This window comes from Trichomycterus rosablanca, chromosome 13 (genome assembly GCF_030014385.1).
Source record: "Trichomycterus rosablanca isolate fTriRos1 chromosome 13, fTriRos1.hap1, whole genome shotgun sequence".
NCBI classification, from domain to species: domain Eukaryota; kingdom Metazoa; phylum Chordata; class Actinopteri; order Siluriformes; family Trichomycteridae; genus Trichomycterus; species Trichomycterus rosablanca.
The window spans coordinates 20,604,182-20,629,703 of NC_086000.1; the positions used below are offsets into that span (position 1 = coordinate 20,604,182).

The window sequence follows — 25,522 nt, forward strand, 5'->3', positions numbered from 1 at the left end:
GCATTAAACGAGTGCGCTCCCTCCATCATCACATCTCGTGATCTGCCCGTCGCATTCTGCACTCCCTGCTGTCAGAAATCCTTGGAGAAAAGATGTGAAATGAAAACGGCTTCTTTTGCTTTTTACTAACTGCACATTTCGCTGACTTGCATATATTTAACTTCTCTGTGTGTGTGTGTGTGTGTGTGTGTGTGTGTTTTATATGAGATAAGATAAGATAGATATCCTTTATTTGTCATATATACATATACAGATGTACAGTACAATGAAATTCTTTCTTCGCATAGCCCAGCTGGTGTTGGAAGCTGGGGTCAGAGCGCAGGGTCAGCCAACTTACGGCGCCCCTGGAGCAGACAGGGTTAAGGGCCTTGCTCATATGCACTATTACATATATTGCATATTGTTCTTTTTTCTCCTTTTTTAATTGTATGATTTTTGTAATTCTTGGTGATTTTGATTAGATTTAATTCATGCAAAAGTAAAAGTACAAAGTCAATGAAATAAGGTAGCATATAACCATAAGTGCAAATGGTAGTAATGTAATGTACTGTAATACTAATATATTAAGAGAGGTAATGTGTGTGTGTGTGTGTGTGTGTGTGTGTGTGTGTGTGTGTGTGTGTGTGTGTGTGTGTGTGTGTGTGTGTGTGTGTGTGTGTGTGTGTGTTTATATGAGCCTCTATATGCACTAGTGCATGGTTATATTTTGATTGTATGATTTCTGCCATTCTTGGCTATTTTGATGAGATTTAATTTGGCCATTGTGTAAAAGTACAAAGTCACTGAAATGAAGTAGCATAAAACCAGAAGTGCAAATATTAGTAATGTAATGTAGTGCTGATATTTTAAAGAGAGGTAATATGGCAATAAAATCATTATTCTGCAAAGAATATAGAGCAGTGCAAATGACATGGTAGGTAGCAGACCTGAGTCCAAAAACATTAAAGAACAGTACACAAAGACTCACTCAGTGGACTCACATCAATTCACATCAATTCCAGGTTGCTCACAATTTAAAAGTCTGTTTAAATTCGTAAGATGTAGTGAAGTTAAAGATCTTATCTATGAGGAATCTTCAGATATCACTGCATCTTTGATTTTCCAATCCTCCCCAGTTCCCCCCTGTGTTCTCACTGCTGCATTTCTCTGAGCTGCTTTACGGAGAGAGGTTCACTCTGCTTGTTTCAGATCCATAATTAAAATGAAAGGGCTGTGGATTGAGGCAGACTCACAGTGATCACTTCTCCACCATTCATCACTGGGCGTTTCGCAGTGCCCTTGACGGTGCCATGCGTGTTGTCACAATAGCAGCAGGCCTGTCAAGAGCCATCTGCATTTTCTGCTCTTTTTTAAACACTTTAGCTCAGAAAATCACAGCTCACATGACGACTTTTGTGATTCTGGCAGTGCAGCGTGTGTTTTTGTTGAAGCCGAGCTGGCGGTCATTGATTTTTCGTAAGTAAAAGCTTTATCCTGCTTATGATTGCTGTGGGTTCAGAACCTACCCAGAAACATTGGCCTCAATACACTTGGCAGGGCAGCAATCTATTGCAGGGCAGCACTCACTTACCCTTTTACGTACCTACTTGTACCTAGGGGAAAATAGAGTAACCAATCGACCTGTTTGCATGTTTTTGAAATGTAAAAGGAGACCATGAGGAAATTCATACAGGGAATGTGCAAAACTCTATACAGGCAGTAACTGGAGGTTAGGATTATAATCAAGACAAACACTACTGCCATATTTCTCAAAAAATCATATCATTTCACTCAGTTATTTTATGCCATATCATCCACTGTTTTGGTGCTTGGATGGTGCAGGGGCCTATTACACTAGCCTACCACCACTGAGATCCGGGTTCTAATCTCAGCAATGCTATCGGCTGTTCAGTCATCAACACAGACATGATTGGCTATGTCTGACGGAGGGGGTGGCCGAAGGTCTGCAATAAATTGGCTCCCAGTCCAGGGTGTTTCTACCTTGTGCCCAGTGTTTCCCATTGGAACCAGACTTACTGCAAATCTGACCAGGATAAAAATAAAATAAATTGAAAAAAGCCCACATGACTAAAGTAAATTTGCATGATTATAGTGAACAGTGTTTGCAGGGTGACATTATTTGATGATGAATATCATACATTGAGACGCTTGGGGCGCTTGGAGATCCTGTTGTAGATCATTAATTTAATGGCACTATCTTAAGCTAGTTTTCCATTAGCTTAATCTTTCTATCCACTATCTGCTGTATTAACTTCAACATTGATCACAACCTGCCAGTTTAGTTAGTAATTAAATAGATAACACTAACACAGTTCATTTGGTTTTCTAGCAATGGCTGTTAACCTTTTTTTATCTTAGCTGAATTTTTCCTGTAAAATATTACTGTAGGTAGTAGTACTTGTTGGACAACATCGGCAGAATCAATCACTGTATGCTAGTCAATGCACAAACTTCAGATAAATCTATTTTAATGTTTGAAATCAATTCTCCTCCTCACCTACTGATCAGAGAACGGTGAAGTTAATTAAATAAGAAAATTCCATACTACATTTATCTTGAAGATGATCATTTTAGAAACATAAGTTCTCAAAAGTAAAAGAAAACCTAAAACTTAACTTATGTCATGTTATTATGATGTCTTTGCTTTGCTGTTGTTGGCTGCACAGATGGGTCAGCTTTCCCCAATGTCCTCTGTCTCATGTTGTGATGTTGTCAATTTAGCTTGATCTAGGGCTTCCACAACTCCTATCATAGCACTGCCTTTAGTGATGTCTCGTGGGTGTTCATCACATGCCCAAAGTAACCTAACTTGTGGGACTTGATGTGATTCTGTAGCTTCTTTTCTGTTCTGGCAATCCTGAAAACTTACTCAGTGGTCATCATCTTCCTCCATGTGGTTTACAGTACTTTTCTCATGCACTTGTTCTCAAAAGCCTGAATCTGTCTATCTTTCTCTTTCTTAAGTGTCCAGGCTTCACATTCACATGTGGCTACTGGCTAGACCAAGACTTTCATCAATCAGAGCTTAGTGATTGTGTTAATTGACTTGTTTTTCCACATTCTTGTTTATTCCACATTCTACTTACAAGAAGCAGTCCATTTGTTCCAATCTTCTACCTCCCACCGTACTCTTTAGTAGCTTTAGTGTTTAGTGTTCATCATCACTTTTATTATATTTCTTTGCAACCTTTTCAATACAACACACCAGCTTCTGTAGTTCTTTTGATGTGACCAATAATACAAAGTCATCAGCATTGGTAGTCTGGCAATCTTTCAACCAATACTGACTCCTCCTCCGCAAATCCTTGTAGCGCCTTTCTCATAACTTGTTCTCCAGGGATGTTAGACAAAATTTAAGTAAGGAACAACAATGTAATATAAACATACTTATATAATGAACTACCTAGTCTTTGCTTAACACTATCAGTGTCAGTGAAAACCAGATTAAAAATATTTGGCAAATTTGAGTTTGCTCTTTCCCTCCACCTGAGTTTTATACCCTGTCTTACTCAGAACCAAATTTATCTCTATTATTATCCCATCAGTCAAAGGCAGACAGGTCAGGACTGTAGAAAAAGCTCTACATTAAAGAAGGCCTCTGTAACCATTCTGTGCCACAGCTATAATTAGAGTTAAATTATTAATGAGAGTTACTTAAAAAATATTGTTTCATGATTCCCTGTTAGTGAATTTGCTATTCATTTTAATATTCGTCATTTGATTTATATGGTGGATAATGCAATATAGTCCCAATTAACAATGCATGGCCTGAGTAATATGATTTTCAGTTAATGCAGTCTGAATAGGCAACAAGAAAGCAAGTGAGTCAAATTCCCAAATGTAATTTACTCCATCGGTTCTGCCTGTTTTAAACGACATTGCACATTTTAATTTTCCCTCTCTTTACAAAGGTGCCAAATGTATTCTCATCAAACCAGCCGTGCATTTATTTACATGAAAATTCACTTCAAAGTTTTAATATGTCACTTTCACACATATTTGCATAAAAAACATCAGCAGTCAAGTATTTTAAATCATTTTGTATTTTGATGAATATCCACCATCATGCTATAGATAGTGGTGCTTAGTGAGCAAGAGCAGCAGACATCATCATTCAGGCTTTAGAGGAGCACTGAACAGGGCCCAGGCTGAGGCTTCTATGCCTCTCAAAAACACTGTGCACTTAGCTGATTGCATTGTTTTTTGTGTTTGTCTTCTTTAAAAAAAGCATTGCTAAGAGCAGAGCAGGGGCAATTTGGGGACGTCCACCAAGAGTCTGTCCAGTCCAGCCCCGTCCCTCCTCCCTGAACCCACAGCTAAGCTCCAGTCCCTGGGTTGTGGATAAAAAGCGCCTTTGTTTGACATTCAATGGCATTAGGCATGGGCTTCCTATGGGGGTCAGCACCAAGCCTTGTGTTATAACAGAGGGGAAACGGAAAGAAAAACGAAAAACATCTCCATGACATCAAGAATATATGTCAAGATTTATATATTGTGCCTCTTTAGTGACTTTTAGCAGCAGGAAGTCCAACCAAATTCAGTCATAAAATTCATTCAGTTACACATCAGAGGAGGAGCCATATCACCAGTGCAGACATCTAGTGCTCTCACTAATCAGTAAATCCTGCCAGAGTAAAAACAGCATTATTACTTTTAACTACATTAATGCAAATAAACAGGTATGGGTAAAAACAACAACAATACACACAAAAACAAATCTAAACTATAAATTGCCATGTTACATCATAAAAAAATAAAAGAAAGGCATAGAGAAAAAAGTTCTTATTTTAATAAAGGATGGTTGTGTAGGAATGATTACTTTTATGTCATTAACATTTTAAACAATAAAATGTGTTTTTAATTTATAATATAAAATAGTGAATAAGTTTATATTCTTTTATCATTCCATCACCTTGCCACGTGCATACAGCCATCACACAAACCAAACCAACCAAATATTACTAAAAAATAATAAAATAGAAAAAAACTATAATAACTATACCAGCTAAAGAACCTGCTTTTGCCATCTTTTAATCTATTATTCAGCTAATTAGGAGCTTGTATTGGCCAGTCTTATTACCTGCGTTGACCTGCTAAAACCTCTATTGTCAAAGTCTTCTAAATATGATAACATATATTATTTCCAATTTTTCTGTTGTAAAACAGACTTCTAAAATGTATGAACATCTGAAGTCTAAATGCTGCCCAAAAGATTCCATTGCCATTAAAATATATGGCATATATAACATAAACTTTACTTTATTGACTGGCTACCTTATTCTTAAACATCAAGGTGAGAAAGAGAAGAAAACTAGAAGAGAAAGTGTTTGATTTGCACCTCTACCAGTACTAAAATGGTTTATTCTGCCTTAAACAGATATCATTGTTATTACCATACAGTGTATAACCTAACTAGTAAGAAGTATGTAGATACCTGACCATGAGCTTGTTTAAAACCATGGACATTTATCTGTAGTTGGCACCTTCCCCTGCACCTATAGCAGTCTCCACTCTTCTGGAAAGGATTCCTATGAGATTTTTGGAGTGTGTCTATTAAATATGTGCAAAGTCTTCAATGGGGTTGAGGCCAGGCCACTGTGCCAACACATTAAACTTGTAAAATCAAGACTCACCTAAGCACTTTTGATTAATAATTTTAGATAGGGTCTACCTACGTTTGCCTATATAATGTACTGTATGTCTGTCATATGCATATTCTGTTAAAGCACATGACCAAATGTAAAATGTAAAATAAATATCACACCCTTTTGCGTTGGACATTTTTCCAATGAGGAGAGCATTTGTGACAAGAAAAGCTTTTGGTTCTTGAAGGCAAAGTTTGAAAAGTCAGTGGTTATTGAAAACCTGCCTCAAAATCAGTGTACAAGCTTGATTGACAAGCAGTATTACATCAACCAAGTATCCTAAATAATTTACTTAGAAAGCTTCTTGTGTTGTTAAAGGTATAGTAACAAAATATAAATAGCTATGAGAATAAGCAGATCAGTTCTCTGACACATAACACACCCTGAGCATTCATACCTAATGTCAAAGAAGAGAACAGAAGAGACGTGTGAGGCGAGACCAACTGAAGTATCACGCATTTGCATGTTATATGTTGCATGTTTAATTCTAATCTTAGGTATGCAAAACATCTAACATCAAATCGCAGATGCAAAAGTAGCTTATTTCCTCTGAAAAAACATACACCTGGCAGCTCTGTTAGGTACAATGTAGGGTAAAGAGACTCTCTATGAAGAAAAGTATGAATTTTATGTGTATTTTATAAGTATTTTCTTAAAGCGATAAAGCAAGTGTATTAAATGTACTGCCTTTTCACAATGTGCTGTTTACTAGGTGTAATATGAATACATATTCTGAATATTTATAGTCTTTTACTTAATCTCTACATTCCTACATTTTTGTTTATCACAACTTTTTAATTACTGGTAAAGCTTTTACTAATATGTCTTGTTTATAATGATCAAAAGGGAAGCAAATATTTCAAATTCCTCCTTCATTCATGTTGTTTTCATTTCATTGTTTAACATCCAAGGGGACGGGGAGTTCCCAGAATTCCTTACAGCACTGTGCTCATTGTATTGGTCTATAACCTCCTTTTCTTTGCACAACCACTTTGTAAATTGTCATTGTTTACTCTGTGTTTGTTCCCTCTGAATATGTTTTTACCAATCTCAAGTTTATTTAGTCTTTAATAAAAAGCTCCTTCCAGACTAGATCTGGAAAAGCTGGGGGGAAATTCTCCCAGGTCTCGAGCTGACCTCTCAGTAACTGGCCACCTTGTTCTTAAACACTGAGGCGAGAAAGGGATGAAAAATAAAAGAGAAAGTGTTTGACTCAGGCCTCAATGTGCGCCTTCTATACCAGTAGTAAAATGGCTTATTCTTCTGGTCACCATGGTGACAATTAACAGTGTTTCACAGCCTTTTGTTCCAGGCCAGTTTGGGCAGGTTTTTTTTTCCTTCTTTTTCTGTGCAAAGCGATTTTTCACTGAAAAAAAAAGAACAACAACCTGACGGAGAAACATGGCAGCGATCGTTTTGCATAGACAGTTTGGGAATCGCTTCCAAATCGCAGCGCTCTGTCTTGGACCTGCTGTTATAAGGGAATACGGAGCTTTTCACTTCCTGGTCTTTCAAGGCTCTGAGCTCCCACATCATTGAGAAGCTGGCTCTCTGTGCTCAGCTGCATCCCGCTTCCATCAATGGTCCTGTTCTGCCCCAAACCCCCCCTCTGTTCCCTCTCTCCTCCTCTTACCTCCTCTTCCTCCCTCCTTCATTCGCTCTATTTACCCTCCCTCCCTTATTCCATCTCCGCTGTTCCTTCAGTCTACAGAACACATCAAGAGTGTTGGCAAGATATGAAAAGGCCCCGAACTGATTAAGTAATTATCAGTTTTCCCAGCTTCTTTTGGTCAACTCTCTATCATGAAAGCATATCAAATTCCACATTTTGTACCACTGAGTCAATTTGTAGCTCATCATCTCCTACAGTTTTTTCTCACATGCTTTTCTAAAGTGCTTCCCCTTTTTCTTTCTGCTAAACGTTTAATATGGCAGCTTCAGTGCATCATCAGAGGAACCCGAAATTACTTTCTTTTCCCTCTATAGATTCATTTTCAGGGTAAAATAAGAATGGTATTGCTCACCTTTTGATTTAACATTGGTGTAGTAGGTGGCTGAACACAGAAAGAAGTGATGGGAATTTTATGTTTGCTGCAGTCTTTTTTTCTCAGCGTGTTCGCGTTAAAGTGATTTTAATACACTCCACGTCCGACTCACCTCATAGAGTCCTGCTTCTGATGTCTCAACATGCTACACAGACTGAACAAACTTTTAATTCAATGTGTAAGATGAATTTACAAAAATGCATTAGGTGAGCTGATGTGTAACTGCAGTTTCAGTCTTTATGTTAATATGACAGGTCATTTAATATTAGTTTTCCTATTTTAATGCTAGCGTGTGCTTTGGGATAGAAGAAGGGCTGTTGATGCTGTCCTTTCTTCACCTGTGGAGCTATTATTTGTATCAGATGCTGACCTTTATTTCAGAAGTGGCATATTTACTGCACATGTAACCAAGACTTTCTTGGCCTAATTTTACCCACAAAAATGATTATACATACACCGATCAGCCATAACATTAAAACCACCTCCTGGTTTCTACACTAAATGGTTTAAATGGTTTCATATACTTAGGAACAACAAGTTAAAGTACTTTAAGACTAAAGGAGCCAAAATTAACATTTGCTGTCAACAACAAACAACTTGATCAATCCTCTTTACTTTTAAAAGGGGTGTCTTTGCTTTGGTAGTGGCTATTAAAATCTGAAAAGGATGGATGGCTCAAAAGGATGTGTGATAGCGTCTCCATCAAAAACAGCGACAATGAAAAATGAATCTTGATGACAGTGAGAAGAGCGGAGAAAACAGAGCACATTTAAATATTTAAATGTGCCTCTGCCATAATGATAAATGACAACCAGAATCAAGTAGCTATTGGTGCAGAAAATGAAATAGGGACAAGAAAAAAATAGAAATTAGGCAAAAATAAGTGTGAGATTGAACAGTGTCATTTTCATCCTTTACAGTATGCTTGTCAGCTATTTAACTGAAAATGTCATTTCTTGAAATTATATCAAATCTACAAATTGCTGTTTTGCATGGGTATTGCTGTCCAACCTCAGGGAGTGTGGCCGAGTTTATGTACTTCTTTTTTTAACTGGATACTAGGGAATGGCAACTGACATCCCCTGCCATACACAAATGCCTTCCATGCCCGGTGTGCCATGTACACAACAGTGAACTCATGTTAGTATGCCTAACATCTTACTCACTGCCCTGTGTAAATTTGGGGCGGCACGGTGGCTCGGTGGGTAGCACTGTCGCCTCACAGCAAGAAGGTCCTGGGTTCCATCCCCAGGTGGGGCGGTCCGGGTCCTTTCTGTGTGGAGTTTGCATGTTCTCCCAGTGTCCGCGTGGGTTTCCTCTGGGTGCTCCGGTTTCCTCCCACAGTCCAAAAACATGCAAGTGAGGTGAACTGGAGACACTAAATTGTCCAAGACTGTGTTTGATATAAACTTGTGAACTGATGAATCTTGTGTAACGAATTACTACCGTTCCTGTCATGAATGTAACCAAAGTGTAAAACATGATGTTAAAATCCTAATAAACAAACAAACAAACCCTGTGTAATTTAGTGGTGATAAAGTAGAAATATTTGAAAAACATGATATTTTGGAACAATTTAATTAAGACAAATGTATCATTTAAGTGAGAAAACACAGAGCCGGACTGGCTCTAACAAGTCACATTCTAGACATGCCCTGTAATCTTTACTGCTCACAATCAAAAACATGGCAGACTTTCTTGTTAAATGGCAAGCATTTCATGATACTAAGATTGTGGGTAAAACAAAATCTGCTGCTCTAGTTTACATTGTAACCACTAAATCTAAAACTACGCGATGCACTTTAAAAAAGGTTTAGATGGTAACCCAGCTGGTGTGTTTGTGATTGCAGGGGAACAGTGTGGAGATGACCATTTGGCTTCCTAAGAAGACACAGCTCTTGGGCTGGGCTGAGAGTCTAAAGAGGAGTAGTATTGAGCTGCCTGATGACTTTGAGGAGCACATTACTGCTCTCAGGGCAAAGTGGGATCAGCTAGAGGTAAGGCCCGCTGCAATCTTTTTCTACTCAGTCCTCTGAATCATACCGTTGATTTGCAGTATGATTTTACGTTCAGAAAAAAACAGCACAGTGAAGGTCATGATGCAACTCTTTGCTGAAAACAAATGTTACTACTACTGCTGTTGGTTTATTTACTTACCTATTGTTGTACATTGCATCAAAAGATCAATGTTTATTGTTCAACCACATTGTTTGTCTGCCAGTCTAGGTTTATGGGTTTATGGGTGTGTAATTTGGATGTTTAGATGAAATAAATTTACTCCATAATATTAACAATGAGCCTTTACTGTCTTTTGTTAGCAATGGCCAATATTTGTGTCTTGCGCCAATCCTAATCAGGTCTTTTTAAATATAGGTGCATAATTTACGTATCTTTGTTAACTACTTCATTATAACCAAAGTTGTTTTTGTGTCCAGTAACACACAACCCTGGGTACAAAAATTCAACCAATTTATCACAGGGCATTCACACAGATTCATTTAGTCACATCTCCAGACAATTTATACTAGCAATCACCCTTCTGCATGTTTTTGTGATGTGAGAGAACCCACTGGAAGTACCAATGTACCTAAATGAAAACCGTCACCCCTCACAGGCAAAAAGTGAAGTCAAGGATAGCTCCCCCTTAAAATGTTTGGGACCAACACTACCTGAAAGACCACCATGCCACCCTCCACATGAATTCCTATTATTATATACATATACAGTAAATTCTATTCACTAAGTATTTAGATTTCTTGGCTTTGAGAGTATTTTACTGTTTTGTGGATTTAATTTTGGATGGACACCCATCACTCTACATTTAATCATCAATACTGACAGTAAAATATCATTTATTTACTAATGTATTCAGGTGCATCCTGCTTGCTTTAAATAGACTTGGGATGTGTGTAAAAAGCAATAGGAGTCAAACAGCTGGACTTAAATTGACTGGACATAGTTTGGGAAAGCACACACCTGTATCTATAAGAGCTCACAATTAATTCTATATTGTGTTAATTCTGACCTTTGACCATTGGGTGCAGTAGAACTAGTCCTATGTAGACGAGCACTGAAAATTCACTAGCTGTAGTTAATCATAATCAATAATTAGAAATTGTAGAACTTTCTACAAACTTAATACTCTAAGTTGCTGTATGTATATTTTTGAAGCAGTGCCATTTTGAATGCAGATCTGTGTGTATGTGGTTATTTTAGGCTAAAATTGATGTACGTCAAAGTAATGTCAGCCTTATTAGCATAACTGTCGTTATTCAGAAGCTGAGGAATTTGAGCACCAAATATCCGTTCAGTTCCGCTGCAGCAATTAGCGTTAATTAAAGCCATATGTAAAAGAATAATCACTGACAGTTGTGCAAAATGGCCATATCCAAACTTTGATTGAGGTGTGTGTGTGTGTGTGTGTGTGTGTGTGTGTGTGTGTGTGTGTGTGTGTGTGATCATCTGGAGTGCGTGGAGCGTGTGTAGCGATAGGAATGAGACAGCGTTGATGCGGAGAGTTCAATCTTAGCGTTCCTGCTCCTCGCGCTGTGCATTACACCGTCTCAATTGCATATTAAACAAGCCTATCAAGACAGCCATTGGCATCTGCTGTGCTGACACAAATTGTGAATTAAACGAAATTGATGTCCTCTGTCGTATTTATGAAGACAGACCATTCTCCAAAGAATGCTGCTTATGAAGAATTTATGATTGCGTACTGCTCCAGTACAAAATAAAGTGGCAATAAATTCCTGATTTTTGCAGCCTGACCCTCCAAGGGTGCAGATTTCACCTTGCGACAACACATTTGTCATACGCTGAAAATAGCAGCGAGTCTGTCGATTATCAATATTCAGATAAGCAGAGGGAGAGGAAGAGATAGGTGATGAGTAACTTGAAGTATTTTCATTATCCACTGTGAATATTAGGACTATCTTTTGACCTTTTAGAAAAATAGCCATGGTTGAATTTGCTCATATTCAGGAATGCATTAAAGCACTACAGTCGAAATGCCCCATTATGAGAGACTATTTGCCTTCATTTCATTTATTATTCTCAGCATTTATGACAGGGGATATGGTTCCTGTGTCACAATTTTTATAGCTGGACTTAGACTTGGTAGTCTATGACTTGAGACTGAAATATGAAATGTAATTTTTGTTGTATGTAAATACATGTATATATAAATATATATATAGAAGAAGAAAGCCTTTATTTGTCATATAAATGACCTCAGCTTTTTTTAGAAGCTGGGGTTTAGAGCGCAGGGTCAGCCATTGTACGACGCTCCTGGAGCAGACAAAGTTAAGGGCCTTCCTCAAGGGCCCAACAGTGGCTAAATAGCACAGCCTGGATTCAAACTGACAATCTTCCAATTGATAGCCCAAAGCTGTACCCACTAGACTACTGCTGTCCCTATACACACATTACACATACATGAGCCATTACACCTTTATTCCATTCTAAATCCATAGCATTAACATGAACTTGGTTCCCCTTTGCAGCCATAACAGCCTTCACTCTTGTTGGAGAGCTTTCTACAAGAGTGTATCTGTGGGGATTTTTGCCCAGTCATCCAGAAAAGCATTTATAAGGTCAGACAATTGATGTTTAGTGAGAAGGCCTGGCTCACATTCTTCATTCTAGTTTCTCCCAAAGCTGTTTGATGGTGTTGAGGTCAGGGCTCTGTGCAGGCCAGTCAAGTTCCTCCACATGGAACTTATACAACCATACCTATATGGACCTTGCTTTGTGCACTGGGGCACACTTGTGCTGGAACAGTTAAGGGCCTTCCCTAAAGTGTTCCCACAAAGTTGGAGGCATACAATTGTCCAAATTGTCTTGGTATGCTGACTCACAGTAACATGGGTCCTTATGATTCAATTCATTTGTGCTTCCTCCAGGTACTCTGTTTTCCTAACTCATCATAATAAGATGTAGATTAGCTGCTCTTAATTTCCTCAAGGTGTGATTGAATAATTGTGTGTGTGTGTGTGTGTGTGTGTGTGTGTGTGCACTGTAATAGACTAGCACCCCATTCATGGTGTATTCCCATCTTGTTCTGAGTGTGGGCATGTAATGTGGTATGTAGTTTAGACCACAGTTGGCACTTCTGAGGGGACATTACAGTTGATACTTAAAAAAAAATTGCTAAATAAATTTAAAAAATCAGACTTTAAAATAATAAGAGACAAACCAACATGTAAATACAGAACACGCCTTGGCTGGTCAAGTATATTTTGGAATAAATTGACACTTTGTAAATATCATTTTGCTGATCCCTTCTTTTATTTTTTGTTTAGAAACCTACATCATGACACCTTAGACATTGCTTGGTGAGAAAGGGTCCATTCTCATAGAGTCTCTAAAACATCTCATCCCAATGCTCTCTATTGTCTCAGCATTAATGGCGCGGCGGGATAAGAGAAACACAGATGTGTTAATAAAGCCGCAAGCAGGGAGGGAGCTCAGGGGGACCGAGCCAGGACTGAGAGCTTAATTGGTGCTGCATGCTGGAATAGCCACTTCAATGCTGAGTCATAATCACATCTGTTTCCATTACAGCTTCCTTACACACAGTACACACAAAGGAAGGACAATTACAGCTGCCAGTGTGTGTATTAATTGGATAATGGAGTGTTTTGTGCTTGCAATTGCCTTCTCGGTGTACAGGGTTCAACCTGCACTCGGTCTCGAAAAGTACGATTGTCAAGCAGATGGGAGATCACACGTACGCTGTGTACATGTGCACACGCATGAAACTGAAGGCGAACACACGCGCACACACACAAACGTACGCAGGGTGCCATGTAGACCTGCTCTAAAGCTGTCAGTCGGAGAAAATTGTTTAGTGAGCCCATTTCAAAAATCATCGGCGTGTGTTTTTGTAGCTGATTGTTTACTGTTTAACAAGCATTTCAGTGTCTCTCTGTAAAATGTCACTTTGTGCAATGAGATTTGAACCCTCTCTGCTAAAACGGACTCCATTATCCAGTGCACACGACAAACCTATAACAGCTTTGTTATGTCTTCTAATTTACTCTTAAATATCCTAATTTAATCAAAGTAAATTAAGGTTATTAAAGAGTGAAAAGGCAATTCTTTCAATTGTGGTTAAGATGTTCAGGATATCTAGTTATCACTGAGATTGAAGTAAAGTAATGTTATAAACATACTTAAACATAAACAATTAAAAACAGCACACTTCTCTGTCATCTAGGACAGTGTTTCCCCTACTTTTGGAAACAATGTTAGCAAAAAATAACAAAATCAAAGTAACAAATGAAAGGCAAAAACATCCACAGCCTGAAATGGAGAAAGTGGATAGAACAGGGATAGTGCAGAACTGAAAACTGGTTGTCACAATATGCTTCAACAACAGATGAGTTCCCAAAAAGAAAAAACTATCCTGACATTGCATGCCAACAGAAAACCAAACTAACATGGCTTCAGTGAGTGTCCACCTGGAGAATCCTTCTGGAGTAAATCAACACTCTTGACTAACACATCAGTCATCTGCACCTCCATGCAGCTGTCACATTATACAAACATAGTTTATTAAATATCAACATGCCATAGCAGACCCAAACCCTGTGTCATGCATTAACACAATATCATGTAAATGGTTGATTTTAAAGGCCAACCCTAGTTACTCATCAGCTTAGTCTTATATACTTAGTGTATGAGCAGAAACATCTCTGGAGTAGGGTAAATCTGTATCCTATTTCAAGACCCTAATAAGCCTATGACAAAAACCTTTGCATATTTTAAGCTACTACTATACTTTTAGACACAAATTAGCCAACATGTTTGCTCATTAGTACGTTGTGCTATCTATTTCAAGACGTCCTACAGAACATAACGGGTAAAATGATGCTATAATTGTTTTGAAACATTTGGTATCATACAAATAACACTTTTGTAGTTTTATAAAAGTTATTTGTTTTCAGAGTTACTGACATAAAAATTATAAATTAAACTTACTGTAAAAGTTTCATATATACATATATAAGGTTTTCTGGGCATACGTTTCTCAATTATCTCTAGGCCGCAATACAACTTGCACATGACTTTAAGTCCAATAAATTATGCAAGAGAAATTTAAAGTAAACTAATCACATTTTGAAAAATAAAATGTGCTGGATCTTCCGTAAGTAATACTATTATGGTACTGACAGTCCCTGAATGCATAAATAACATGTGTATATAATTTAAATGACTATTCATTTTATAATGTAATTGTTAGTAAGCTATTGTTGCTAAACAGCATTGTGTGCATATAGCTATGTCTGCTGTTATGTATTTTGTTAACAATTCTGTCTGTGAGTTATATTGGCATATTGTCCGTAACATATATGTGTTTATTAAATCTGTCTCTGCAGAAAACCCTAAGAGAACACGTGGATGTGAGCAACGGTGATCCATGTGCCCGTGGGCTGCTCTCTCCTGGTACCAGCAGCATGGTTGCCCAGCTGCAGTTTAAAATCAAGGAGCTAAAGAGCTGGCTCAGAGAGACTGAGCTTTTTATCTTTAACCTGAATCTCAGAGAGGACACACTGCACAACAAGCGCACCATCAACTCCAGCAATGCTCATCAAGATCCAGTCCTACAAAACGACCCACAGCCAGACCAGGAGCAAGAGCCACAAATAGAACCACAAGCTGTCAAGCAGCTGGAGCACTTCAAGGTAAGCGCTGTGTAAGGAAAGAGATTAAAGCAACCCCGCTGTGATCTTATCAAGAGGTCTTTACTGCCATCGCACTGGTCATGCCCTGTAACTACAGACACTGGCTCCACAGGAGGCCCGTGCTAAGCTGAAATAGGCCTTCCATCTCATCAAACACACCTCATCTACAAGCTAGCTGAGCTGGGTGTAACTAGGAGCCACCAAAGCAGAACTGATATCTCTCTCACAGTCTCATTCAAAACCACTTTTAGTAACACTGTACTTTAAAGGTTATGTATGTATGACACCTACATAGACCCTTAATAATAATTTACATCAAACTACATGTAAGTAGGAAAATTGCATGAAAGAAAGTCGGATGAAGGAAAATTATGAATTAAGCAATCAGGTAAATGTACAAACCCTGTACTGAAATGTTTCTTTATGCCACTGCTATCTATGCTCTGGCATTAGTTTTCCAGTGTAGAGCTGTAGCTTATCATGCTTATCAATTAAACTACCAGTCAATTGTCATTTGCTTGAGTTGTAATATATAAAATATCACACATTTTATTTACAGGCACTGGTGTTATAACAAGTAAACTCAGTGGATGGCATGATAATAACCAGTATGGCATTAGATACAGGATAACTGCTTTTATCCTGTTAAAAGTATTACTATATAAAATAGTACAAGTTTACATTTTGTAGTTGATGGTTGCTTTTGGTTCACTAATGCTGATCAGCTATTTACTATTATGCGACAGAAGTACATCTCTGACCCACAGTCACATGGGCTCCACAGGACTTCTGAAGGGATCCTGTGTTATCTGGTACCAGCAGGTCCTTCAACTTCTATGGGATTGTTCTATAGTTTATCCTGGTACTATCTCTTCTGTGTGTAAACCATGCACATATGCCTGTCCATTCACATGATCTTGGAGAAAACAGAATTTGTTGGACCAGTCAACATTCTACCAACCTTCTGATTCATGCATGACCATTGTAGGTGCTTTAATGGTGGAGAAAGATTTGCGTGGGTACTTTGACTGGCTTGTGGCTACACAGCCCCATACACAGAAGGGTTTGATTAACTGTCATCATTACTATTAAAACTGCCTGCAATTTGAGCCAAAATAATCCTTCTGTTGGTCAGAACCAGACTCCATAGCCTTTAAGGCATCATTGAGTTTTAGCCACCCAAAATTAATTCATGGCTTGTCCCTCTTTGGACCACTGTTGGTAGCCCATAAAAGTCACTCAGGTGTTTATGCTGATCATATCAGTTAATGGTAGTTACATATGTACCACAAGTAACTACCATCAGCCCAACATTTAATATATCCCTGACATGCACAATTGTTACAAAATAGATATTGTCTTGAATGTTTGACAATATGTTTAAATGTTTAAACATAAAACATTCAGGGTAATTTAGTCATAAAATACAACAGGATTGAGCCTGAAAATGAGAGTAAAAGCTTGACCACAGTCTTGATAAAATATCTTATAATAAGCCTTTTTAAATGTTTATGTAGCGTTTTTGTTTGTGATTTGTCATATTGGACTATATGTCATATGTAGGTGTCATAAAGCCATTACTCCTATTTAAAGTGCAACCTTACTTTCCTGTAGCATGTGCCACTGCCCAGCCTACTTAGTCCTTGCACCAAATACATGTTAGAAAAGCAGTAAAGCACAGAAATGTAAGAAAAACACTCCTCCTCTCTGCAAATAGGAGTATTTTGTGTGTGCCCTGCTACAATAATAAATGCAGGGTAAAAGCACCCATCAGAGCTCTGACTGAAAATCTATAGGAAATAATTATTTGAGTTAAAATGCTGAGGAACAGCAAGGGGGAATTAATCAAGCCATGTCAAAACACAGGTAGTGGAGTTGATTACATTCCCCTGCTGAGTGACAAACATAAGAGAAGAACTTTTAAATATACGCCTGGTGAAATAAGCACAGGCAGAAATAGTTTTCCAGAGTGAAGATATTCTCTTTAATAAAATGCAGCATACAATAGAGGCAGGCATTGATTATTTGGAGGTGTGTGAAGTAAAAAAAAATGTAATAGAAATACTGAAATTAGAAATATTGATAAGTTTAGGTCCAACCAACAGACACGCCATTGCACTAAATAGAATGAATAGGCATTAAATAAGAGGAAGGAGGGCATTTAATGATCCCATATCTGTTCTTTCAGCTCTGAAGTGTGAATGAGTTGAATAGGCAGAGTTGGCATGATTGCAGTGAAGTTGAAAGGCAGCAGCAGGAGAGCTTAGATCCACATTGCAATAGAGCTACTGTTCTCTGAGCCATCACTACACAGAGAGAGAGAGAGAGTAAGAAAGGGGTGAGGAGAGTTGCACTGACAACCATACTTACCCCCCTACTCATGCCAGCAAAGAAACAGGCTTTCATCATGCAAGAAATAAGCTACATTTCCAGACAACACTTGACCATTAGATTGTAGCAACAGGGCAGAAACTGTGAGACGCAGTTAATTCAGGTTTGAGGTTCTTCAAAGCGATGTGACTCACACTGTGCTAATCATTGTCTGTGATCATTCTTTGTGATCACCAGAGTTTGACATGAAGGAAAATAGGTGCAGTGACACTTGAGAAGCAGCCTTCGAACAATCTGTTCAGTACAACTATATCAAACAATGTCATACAAACTTCATACAAACTATATGATGGTCTGGTCTACAGGATGTGGGTATTAAAATAGTATGTTCTACAAGTTTGTGATCAGATGTCTGCATTTATTTGTGTAGTGTATATTCTCTATGTAGTTTGTATGTCAGTTTTTGTAATAATAATAAGTAGAATAGTAAAAAAAAAAAAAAACTTTGCCCTGTGCAGATTCAGAAGCACGTGGACATTTAATAATATTAATATACATACAATACACAAACAAATGTAAAACAGTATAATAAGTAAGTTTCTGGCACTCAGTTAACCCACTGTCCAGGAATCCAGGGTTTGAATCCCCAGCGATGCTATTGGCCGACCAGGCATCTGCATACAGATTGGCTCTGTCTGGGGGGTTGGGGGTTGTCTGAGGCCCAGTGATGGATTGGTGTCCTGTCCATGGCATGTTGTGATTCTGGAAAACCAGACCAAACGCAGCCTTGACCAGAATAAAGCCCTGGTAAATCATGGCAATGAAATAAAATTAAGTAAACCTTGTTTCTGACTTGTTGTTTGGGGGTGATTCAAAATTGTACTTTGTTCTACATTTTGAAATATCACCTTAATCTTGTATGGGTATTTTGTTTAAACTGGACAGCTGCATATTTCCCATCTTATAATATTTATATCCCTCTTTAAATACTGTTTAAAAGTGAAAACTGACTGTCCACATTTTCTATGAGAGGATTAACTACAGTATTCCAGCTTCAGGCGTTAGAGATTAAGCACTTCATTTACTAAACCTTTGTTAATAATATGTGGTACTAAAGTCATGGTAGCTATCACAGCATCTCTGATGTGTCCTGCTCAGCATCATTAATAAAGGTATAAGCTTTATGTTGTAGTAATGCTTCACATTACATTGCCATTTTCATATCATTACATGCTAATACCATCAGTCATTTCTTATCAGCATGTATGTGGTGCCTATCTGACATTTTAAAGATGGATGAAAATGGACATTTAAGTTCTTTTATGTAATGGATTTAAATGTCTTGTGTAATGAGCAGGGCTGTAACTAAATCTTTTGCTCCATAAAGAAATTACATCTACTCATAGAGTCACAAACTAGAGTTTAACCAACAAGAAAGGAAGTCCTCCTTTTCTTTTTTACAGTTTATTGTAATTGGCATTTTACTGGCTAATCAGGGGCTGTAAATCCTATTATCTAGGCAAAAGTCATACATCTTTACAAAGAACAAGGAAAATAAGCAGCAGTTTTGTATGCAGTGCAACTCATTGGCATAGCCGATAGTGTTGGTGATGCATGGCTACAGGTACTAGTGACCTGGGTTTGATTCTCAACTAGAGGACAATCCAACTGTAGGTCAGTTGTTTGTACATTTTTTGAATAAAACAGGCTAAAGCAATGAAACTAAAAAATAAAAGGATAACAAAATTTAATAATTCTATGTGCACCGTCAACAATGTATACAGTTATATAACAAAAAAAACAAATTAATAATGTTTAAAAAAAAATATGTTGGAAGAAAACTGATTTGAAGACCTTCTACAATGCATTATGGGATCTTTATTTCTGCCTCTCATTAAATATTTAAGCAAACAGTACTGTTGCTTTTGAAAAAAATTTAAACTTGCTTTTGCTTTGAAATAATAATGAGATAATTATTGATTTGGTAGTTCGTTTGTTTTGATGCTTTTCTAAAAAGTCTTTTAGACTAGAAATTTGCTTAAAAGTCACTAAAAATATTGTTTTGTGTAATTGAGTGTAGGGGACAGTGTGCTAGCAATATGCCTGACAGTATAAGACTAACTGGTATATTGTGTAATTTAACGTAGTTGCCAACATTACAAGCAAGCAGCATGCCTAATAGATTAAAGCTTACCATATCATGTTATGTAATTAAAACCAGGTGATGAATGTTAAGCTACTCATGAAAATCTGTAATTACGTAGCCAAGCCTGTAAGCTAGGTAACAGTAAAATATTGTTAAATTGTGGAATTATTATGTATTTATTATGTTTTTAACACACTTTGGTTATATTAATGACAGGACAGGTAGTTACTCGTTACACAAGATTCATCAGTTCACAAGTTTAATGTCAAACACATGCACAATTTTGTATCTCCAATTTACCTCACTTGCACGTCTTCGAATTGTGGGAGGAAACCGGAGCTCCCGGAGGAACCCACATAGACATGGCAAGAACATGCAAAATCCACACAGAAAGGACCCGGATCGACCCACCTGGGGATCAAACCCAGGACCTCTTAGCTGTGAGGCATCGTGTCGCCCAAACTGTGGAATTAAATTCATTATAATTAAATTATGCAACAGAAGTTGGCAATGACTATACTTAAAATAATATACCTAACAAAAGACAAGTTAACGTTTTTTATCTTGCAATAAGAACATAAATGTCACCTATATTTTGCATAATGCATGGTTTGTTGCCTGTATTTTGCTTTCTTATATAATTTGTACATACCTGCACTATCTGCTAAGGTTTTCTTGCATGACATGGATATGATCAGTATTTTGCAAGCACAGATTTCATTTTTAAAGTATAAAGCAGAGGATTGTCTTCAAATCAGTGTTTTAAATTCATACCATGTAAAATGTATAATATCATTCTGAAGTGAAAAGAAAATAAATTCAACAAGCAATCTGTCAAAACATCTAATCAGGCAGCATGCAGGGATGAAAGCTGACTCCTATTGTTTCTACTTTTTAAAATAGCAAAAGTGAAAATTATCATTTAAAATATGCAGGAACGGCTATGAATCATTCAAAACAAAGGCTGAGTCGTTACATTTTTTTTTGGTTTGTTATATTACTCAGTAAGTTCTTGTTTAATATTTCAATTAAGTTAGTATAGGTTGTTCATATAAAGTATTCTTCAGTTTGTACAGATTGTGTTTGTTTTGAAAGTAACAAAAAAGTCATTGGGTTAGGGTTAAGGTATCATAATTTATAACAGTTTAAAAAAAAGATTTAAAAGAACATTTTTTAAATAAATAGACACTTGACTTTAAAATTTAATATACAGTAAAGTCAAAAGTGTACCTTCACTTGTAACTGATGTGTATGTCCGACTTATTATAAGACAGAAACCTTCTGAGTCTGTATATATCCAAAAAGTAAAAAGGTGTTTGTGTGTATGTGTTAAGCTTTATAGAGGGATAAAATTTTAGCCAAATAACACAAAAGGAGGTCATCATGCTGTCAGTTAACTGTAGGTCACACTGCACTTCACAAGGTTCTCATTTTGGCAGCAGTTTCTCAGTATAGTTACAGCACTTAGAATGTCTGGATACAAACTACAGTCAGCCTTCTAGGCAGCCTTTGACTAATGTGCTAACAAATGCAATGTTAATATAATATAATTTAAAATTAAACAAATGTTCGTGTTTATATATGACTGTTTTTCATTAAATATCCTATAACAAGCTTTACAGCATGTCATTTTATTTTAATGTAATGATAATAATTGTTTCCAATTGCTCTTAAAATGTTTTCCCTCAAGTATACGTATGTCTTTGCCATGCTTTAAAATCTAAAGTTTAATCTCTGTAGTATCATTAAAATCTGAATCTATCTCGTCCTCTCCTTGCGTCTGATCAGAACAGTGTAACCATGGCCAAAGACTTCATCTTAGTGTCCCCCATCCAGCTAATGAAATGCGACAGCGCAGGTATAATATCAATAGTTTCTTCATGATTAGGAATAAGGAACTCCTGTTCTTGTGCAAGTACTAACTGCAATAAGCCAGTGTGGTGCTGAGGAGGGCGAGCGGGGGAGTGCCAAACACAGAGTTAGTGTCTTATCAGGAGGTAATGGGGAGCAGACAGGTGACAGCCCAGAGAGGCCTGTTCATTACCCACACAATTGACTGGCCACACATAGACTCTTATTTTTCATTCTGTGTCCAGCTTGATCGTTTTCATTTACCAATGTTAATGAGAAAATGTCCTTATTGATAGCATTATTATCATTTTCTGCCATTTGTTTGCTTTATTCCATTAACAGACCGTATTCCATAAAAAGGCTGGGTCACTGTTCATAAAGCATTAGCTTAAAATATCTGTCAGAGGGGAAAAGTGAAAATAATTAGAAAAAATGGACTCAGCATTAAATATTTATATCACGGATGAGGACATTGCAGTTAACACAATTTTGTCTGACAATTTTGAAGAGTGAGTTATTTAAGTTTTGGCTGGTGACCAGAAAAAAGTGATTTTGTATCCCAGGACTGTCAGAGAGAGCCAGCAAAACCTTTAACACCTAAAGTAGACTGCCATGTGTCTTTGGCCTCAATTAAACTCTGTATTACCACTCAATCATAAATGTACATTGAAACAGTAAAATGAAATATTGACTGGCATTTGCATGTCTTCTGTTTTCAATGTCTACTTATAATCTGATTTTGTAACTACAATTTTACTTCAAAATCAGCCTAAAAAGATTAATGATTAAAACTCATTGAGTATTAAACCACTGGATGATCAGACAGTACCTGGATATAAAAAAAAAAACACTAACTTTATTCTTTCAAAGGTATTTAAGTGATTTAATGTAATAAGTATTAAATCTATATGATTATTAATTATTAATGAAAGATGCTGTATCTCTACATTTTATGTTTTCAGAACATAATGGCTTGACACCTTTAATTTTTGTTGTTGTTATAACACTACCCGATGGCTTATTCCTGCTCGAAGTATGTCTTACACTAAAAAAGTAAGCATAGAGAAGGATATAAATGCTAGTATATGTTTAAGATTTCATTTGTTGGGCTATTTAAAAGAAGTCTGTGGGAAAACCTGGCAACCTGTTGTTTGTATACTGATACCTGACCACCTTCATGTAATTTGAATGATCAGATCTCTGTGATGCATTATAATCTGTTTATGTATGTAAATAATGCTGTTTGGATCACAGAAAGGCATCTTAATACAAGGTGTAAATAAAGGCTCACTTCCCTTTACACTGGGTGCAGCAGTGTGGGCTAATATTTGTTTTCACAAATGCAACACTGTGCTGTACCAGTCAAGACAGGTAGCAAAAAGATTCTGTGCTTTTAGTGACAAACTGATGAAATGTGCTCTGGGAGAGAGTGTGTGCGTGAGCAAATTGTTGACATGAATTCATTAAGCTCATTTGAGATAACAAGTGCTTGTGGTTTTAATTGACTTAATCAACAAATAGAATTAATCAGAGATTTCTAATTAATGGTAATTGATTGAATATCCACTGGGTCACTGTCAGTGTGAGACGTCTGAATCCTTGCCTTGACTGGAGGGGGTTTCGGCTGCGCTCTTCCATGTTGGCTGGATTAATTGAAAATGTTAAAATTGCAGGCGTGGAAAAGAGGGAGATGAAGTGTGCACTCATTCTCCCATTAGAGAAGAGCAAACAAATTTGACAATGCAGCAGGAGAGAGAAGCTTTCTTACTTCTCATTTGCCATTCTAATTCTTGTAAAAGACCATCAAACTTTGTGCACTGGCAATTAAGCCATTGGCTTGGGGCAAAGCTACCTGAGTGTGGGGGGATTGTGATTTCCTTCTATTCTAAAACATTCCTTCCATCAATAACTGATAGGAACACTGATGGATCCTGACTTAATGCAAAGCTAGTGAGTGGCAGAGCAACACACAGTTACTCACTAACCTGTGTTATGACCTGGTTATACCTGTAATAACGCACAGTTACTCACTAACCTGCGTTATGACCTGGTTATACCTGTAATAACGCACAGTTACTCACTAACCTGCGTTATGACCTGGTTATACCTGTAATAACGCACAGTTACTCACTAACCTGCGTTATGACCTGGTTATACCTGTAATAACGCACAGTTACTCACTAACCTGCGTTATAACCTGGTTATACCTGTAATAACGCACAGTTACTCACTAACCTGCGTTATGACCTGGTTATACCTGTAATAACGCACAGTTACTCACTAACCTGCGTTATGACCTGGTTATACCTGTAATAAAGCACAGTTACTCACTAACCTGCGTTATGACCTGGTTATACCTGTAATAACGCACAGTTACTCACTAACCTGCGTTATAACCTGGTTATACCTGTAATAACGCACAGTTACTCACTAACCTGCGTTATAACCTGGTTATACCTGTAATAACGCACAGTTACTCACTAACCTGCGTTATAACCTGGTTATACCTGTAATAACGCACAGTTACTCACTAACCTGCGTTATAACCTGCTTATACCTGTAATAATGCACAGTTACTCACTAACCTGCGTTATAACCTGGTTATACATGTAATAACACACGGTTACTTACTTGCCTGGTGGGTAGCACTGTTGCCTTACAGCGAGAAGGTCATGGGTTAGATCCCCAGGTGGGGCGGTCTGGGTCCTACTGTGTGGAGTTTGCATGTTCTCCCCATGTCTGTGTGGGTTTCCTCCGGGAGCTCCGGTTTCCTCCCACGGTCCAAAGACATGCAAGTGAAGTGAACTGGAGATACAAAATTGTCCATGACTGTTTGACATTAAAGATTTGTGAACTGATGAATCTTGTGTAATGAGTAACTACCGTTTCTGTCATGAATGTAACCAAAGTGTAAACTATGACGTTAAAATCCCAATAAATAAATAAATAAATACTCAATTGCCTGCGTTTAAACCTGGTTATAATTATAATAACACACAGTAACTCACTCACACTCATTATAACCTGGTTATACTTGTAATAACACACAGTCACTCACTCACATTCATTATAACCTGGTTATACCTGTAATAACACACAGTTACCCACTCACATTCATTATAACCTGGTTATATCTGCATAACACACAGTAACTCACTCACCTGCATTATAACCTGGTTATATCTGTAATAATACACAGTTACTCACTTACATGTATTATAATAAGGTTATATCTGTAATATCACACAGTTACTCCCCCACTATATTGTATATTTCACACTATATAACAGAATGAACAGAGAAAAAGCATTAATGGTAGTGTGAATGGGGTCTGGGTCTGTATTCTCATTTTATGCTGGATATAGATATCGAGTTTGAAACATTCCCAGAGGCTCTGCGTGGTGCAGCTGTATCCTGCCTGCTTTATGTGCCTTGGCTTTGATTACCAGCTCTGATAGGAAGGAACCTGTAGATTAATACAGTACGTAAGATGGATTTAGCCAAGTGATAGTGAAGCCATATCAGAACGAGGTGAAAGAATAGTCATCTCGAGCATTGTGAAGATTGGCTTAGCGCTGTTGCATGCTTGATGGCAGCTGATCTGATGATCCCTTTATTAAAAAGCACCTGATAGATAAGCCTGTTGTGAGCACATTCATTCCGTTGTCTTCACAGAGATTGGTCAACTAAAAGATGGCACCCCTGTTTGGCTTGTTTTTTTTTTCTTTTTTTTTTTTTTCTTTCTCTCTGTGCTTTTGATGCCACAGAGCTCACTGGACAGTGGCCAGCTTCTCAGCCGTAGCACTCAGTGTGTCA

General features: G+C 37.5%; 1 protein-coding gene across 1 annotated transcript in view; it reads left to right on the plus strand.

Annotated features, from left to right (window-relative positions):
- Positions 1–25,522, plus strand: part of akap6 (A kinase (PRKA) anchor protein 6) — a 151,716-nt gene that overhangs the window by 108,017 nt on the left and 18,177 nt on the right. The window contains exons 10-11 of the mRNA XM_063007486.1: positions 9,541–9,687; positions 15,073–15,378. Of these exons, the coding sequence (XP_062863556.1) occupies positions 9,541–9,687; positions 15,073–15,378 (453 nt within the window). The remainder of the gene's footprint in view (positions 1–9,540; positions 9,688–15,072; positions 15,379–25,522) is intronic.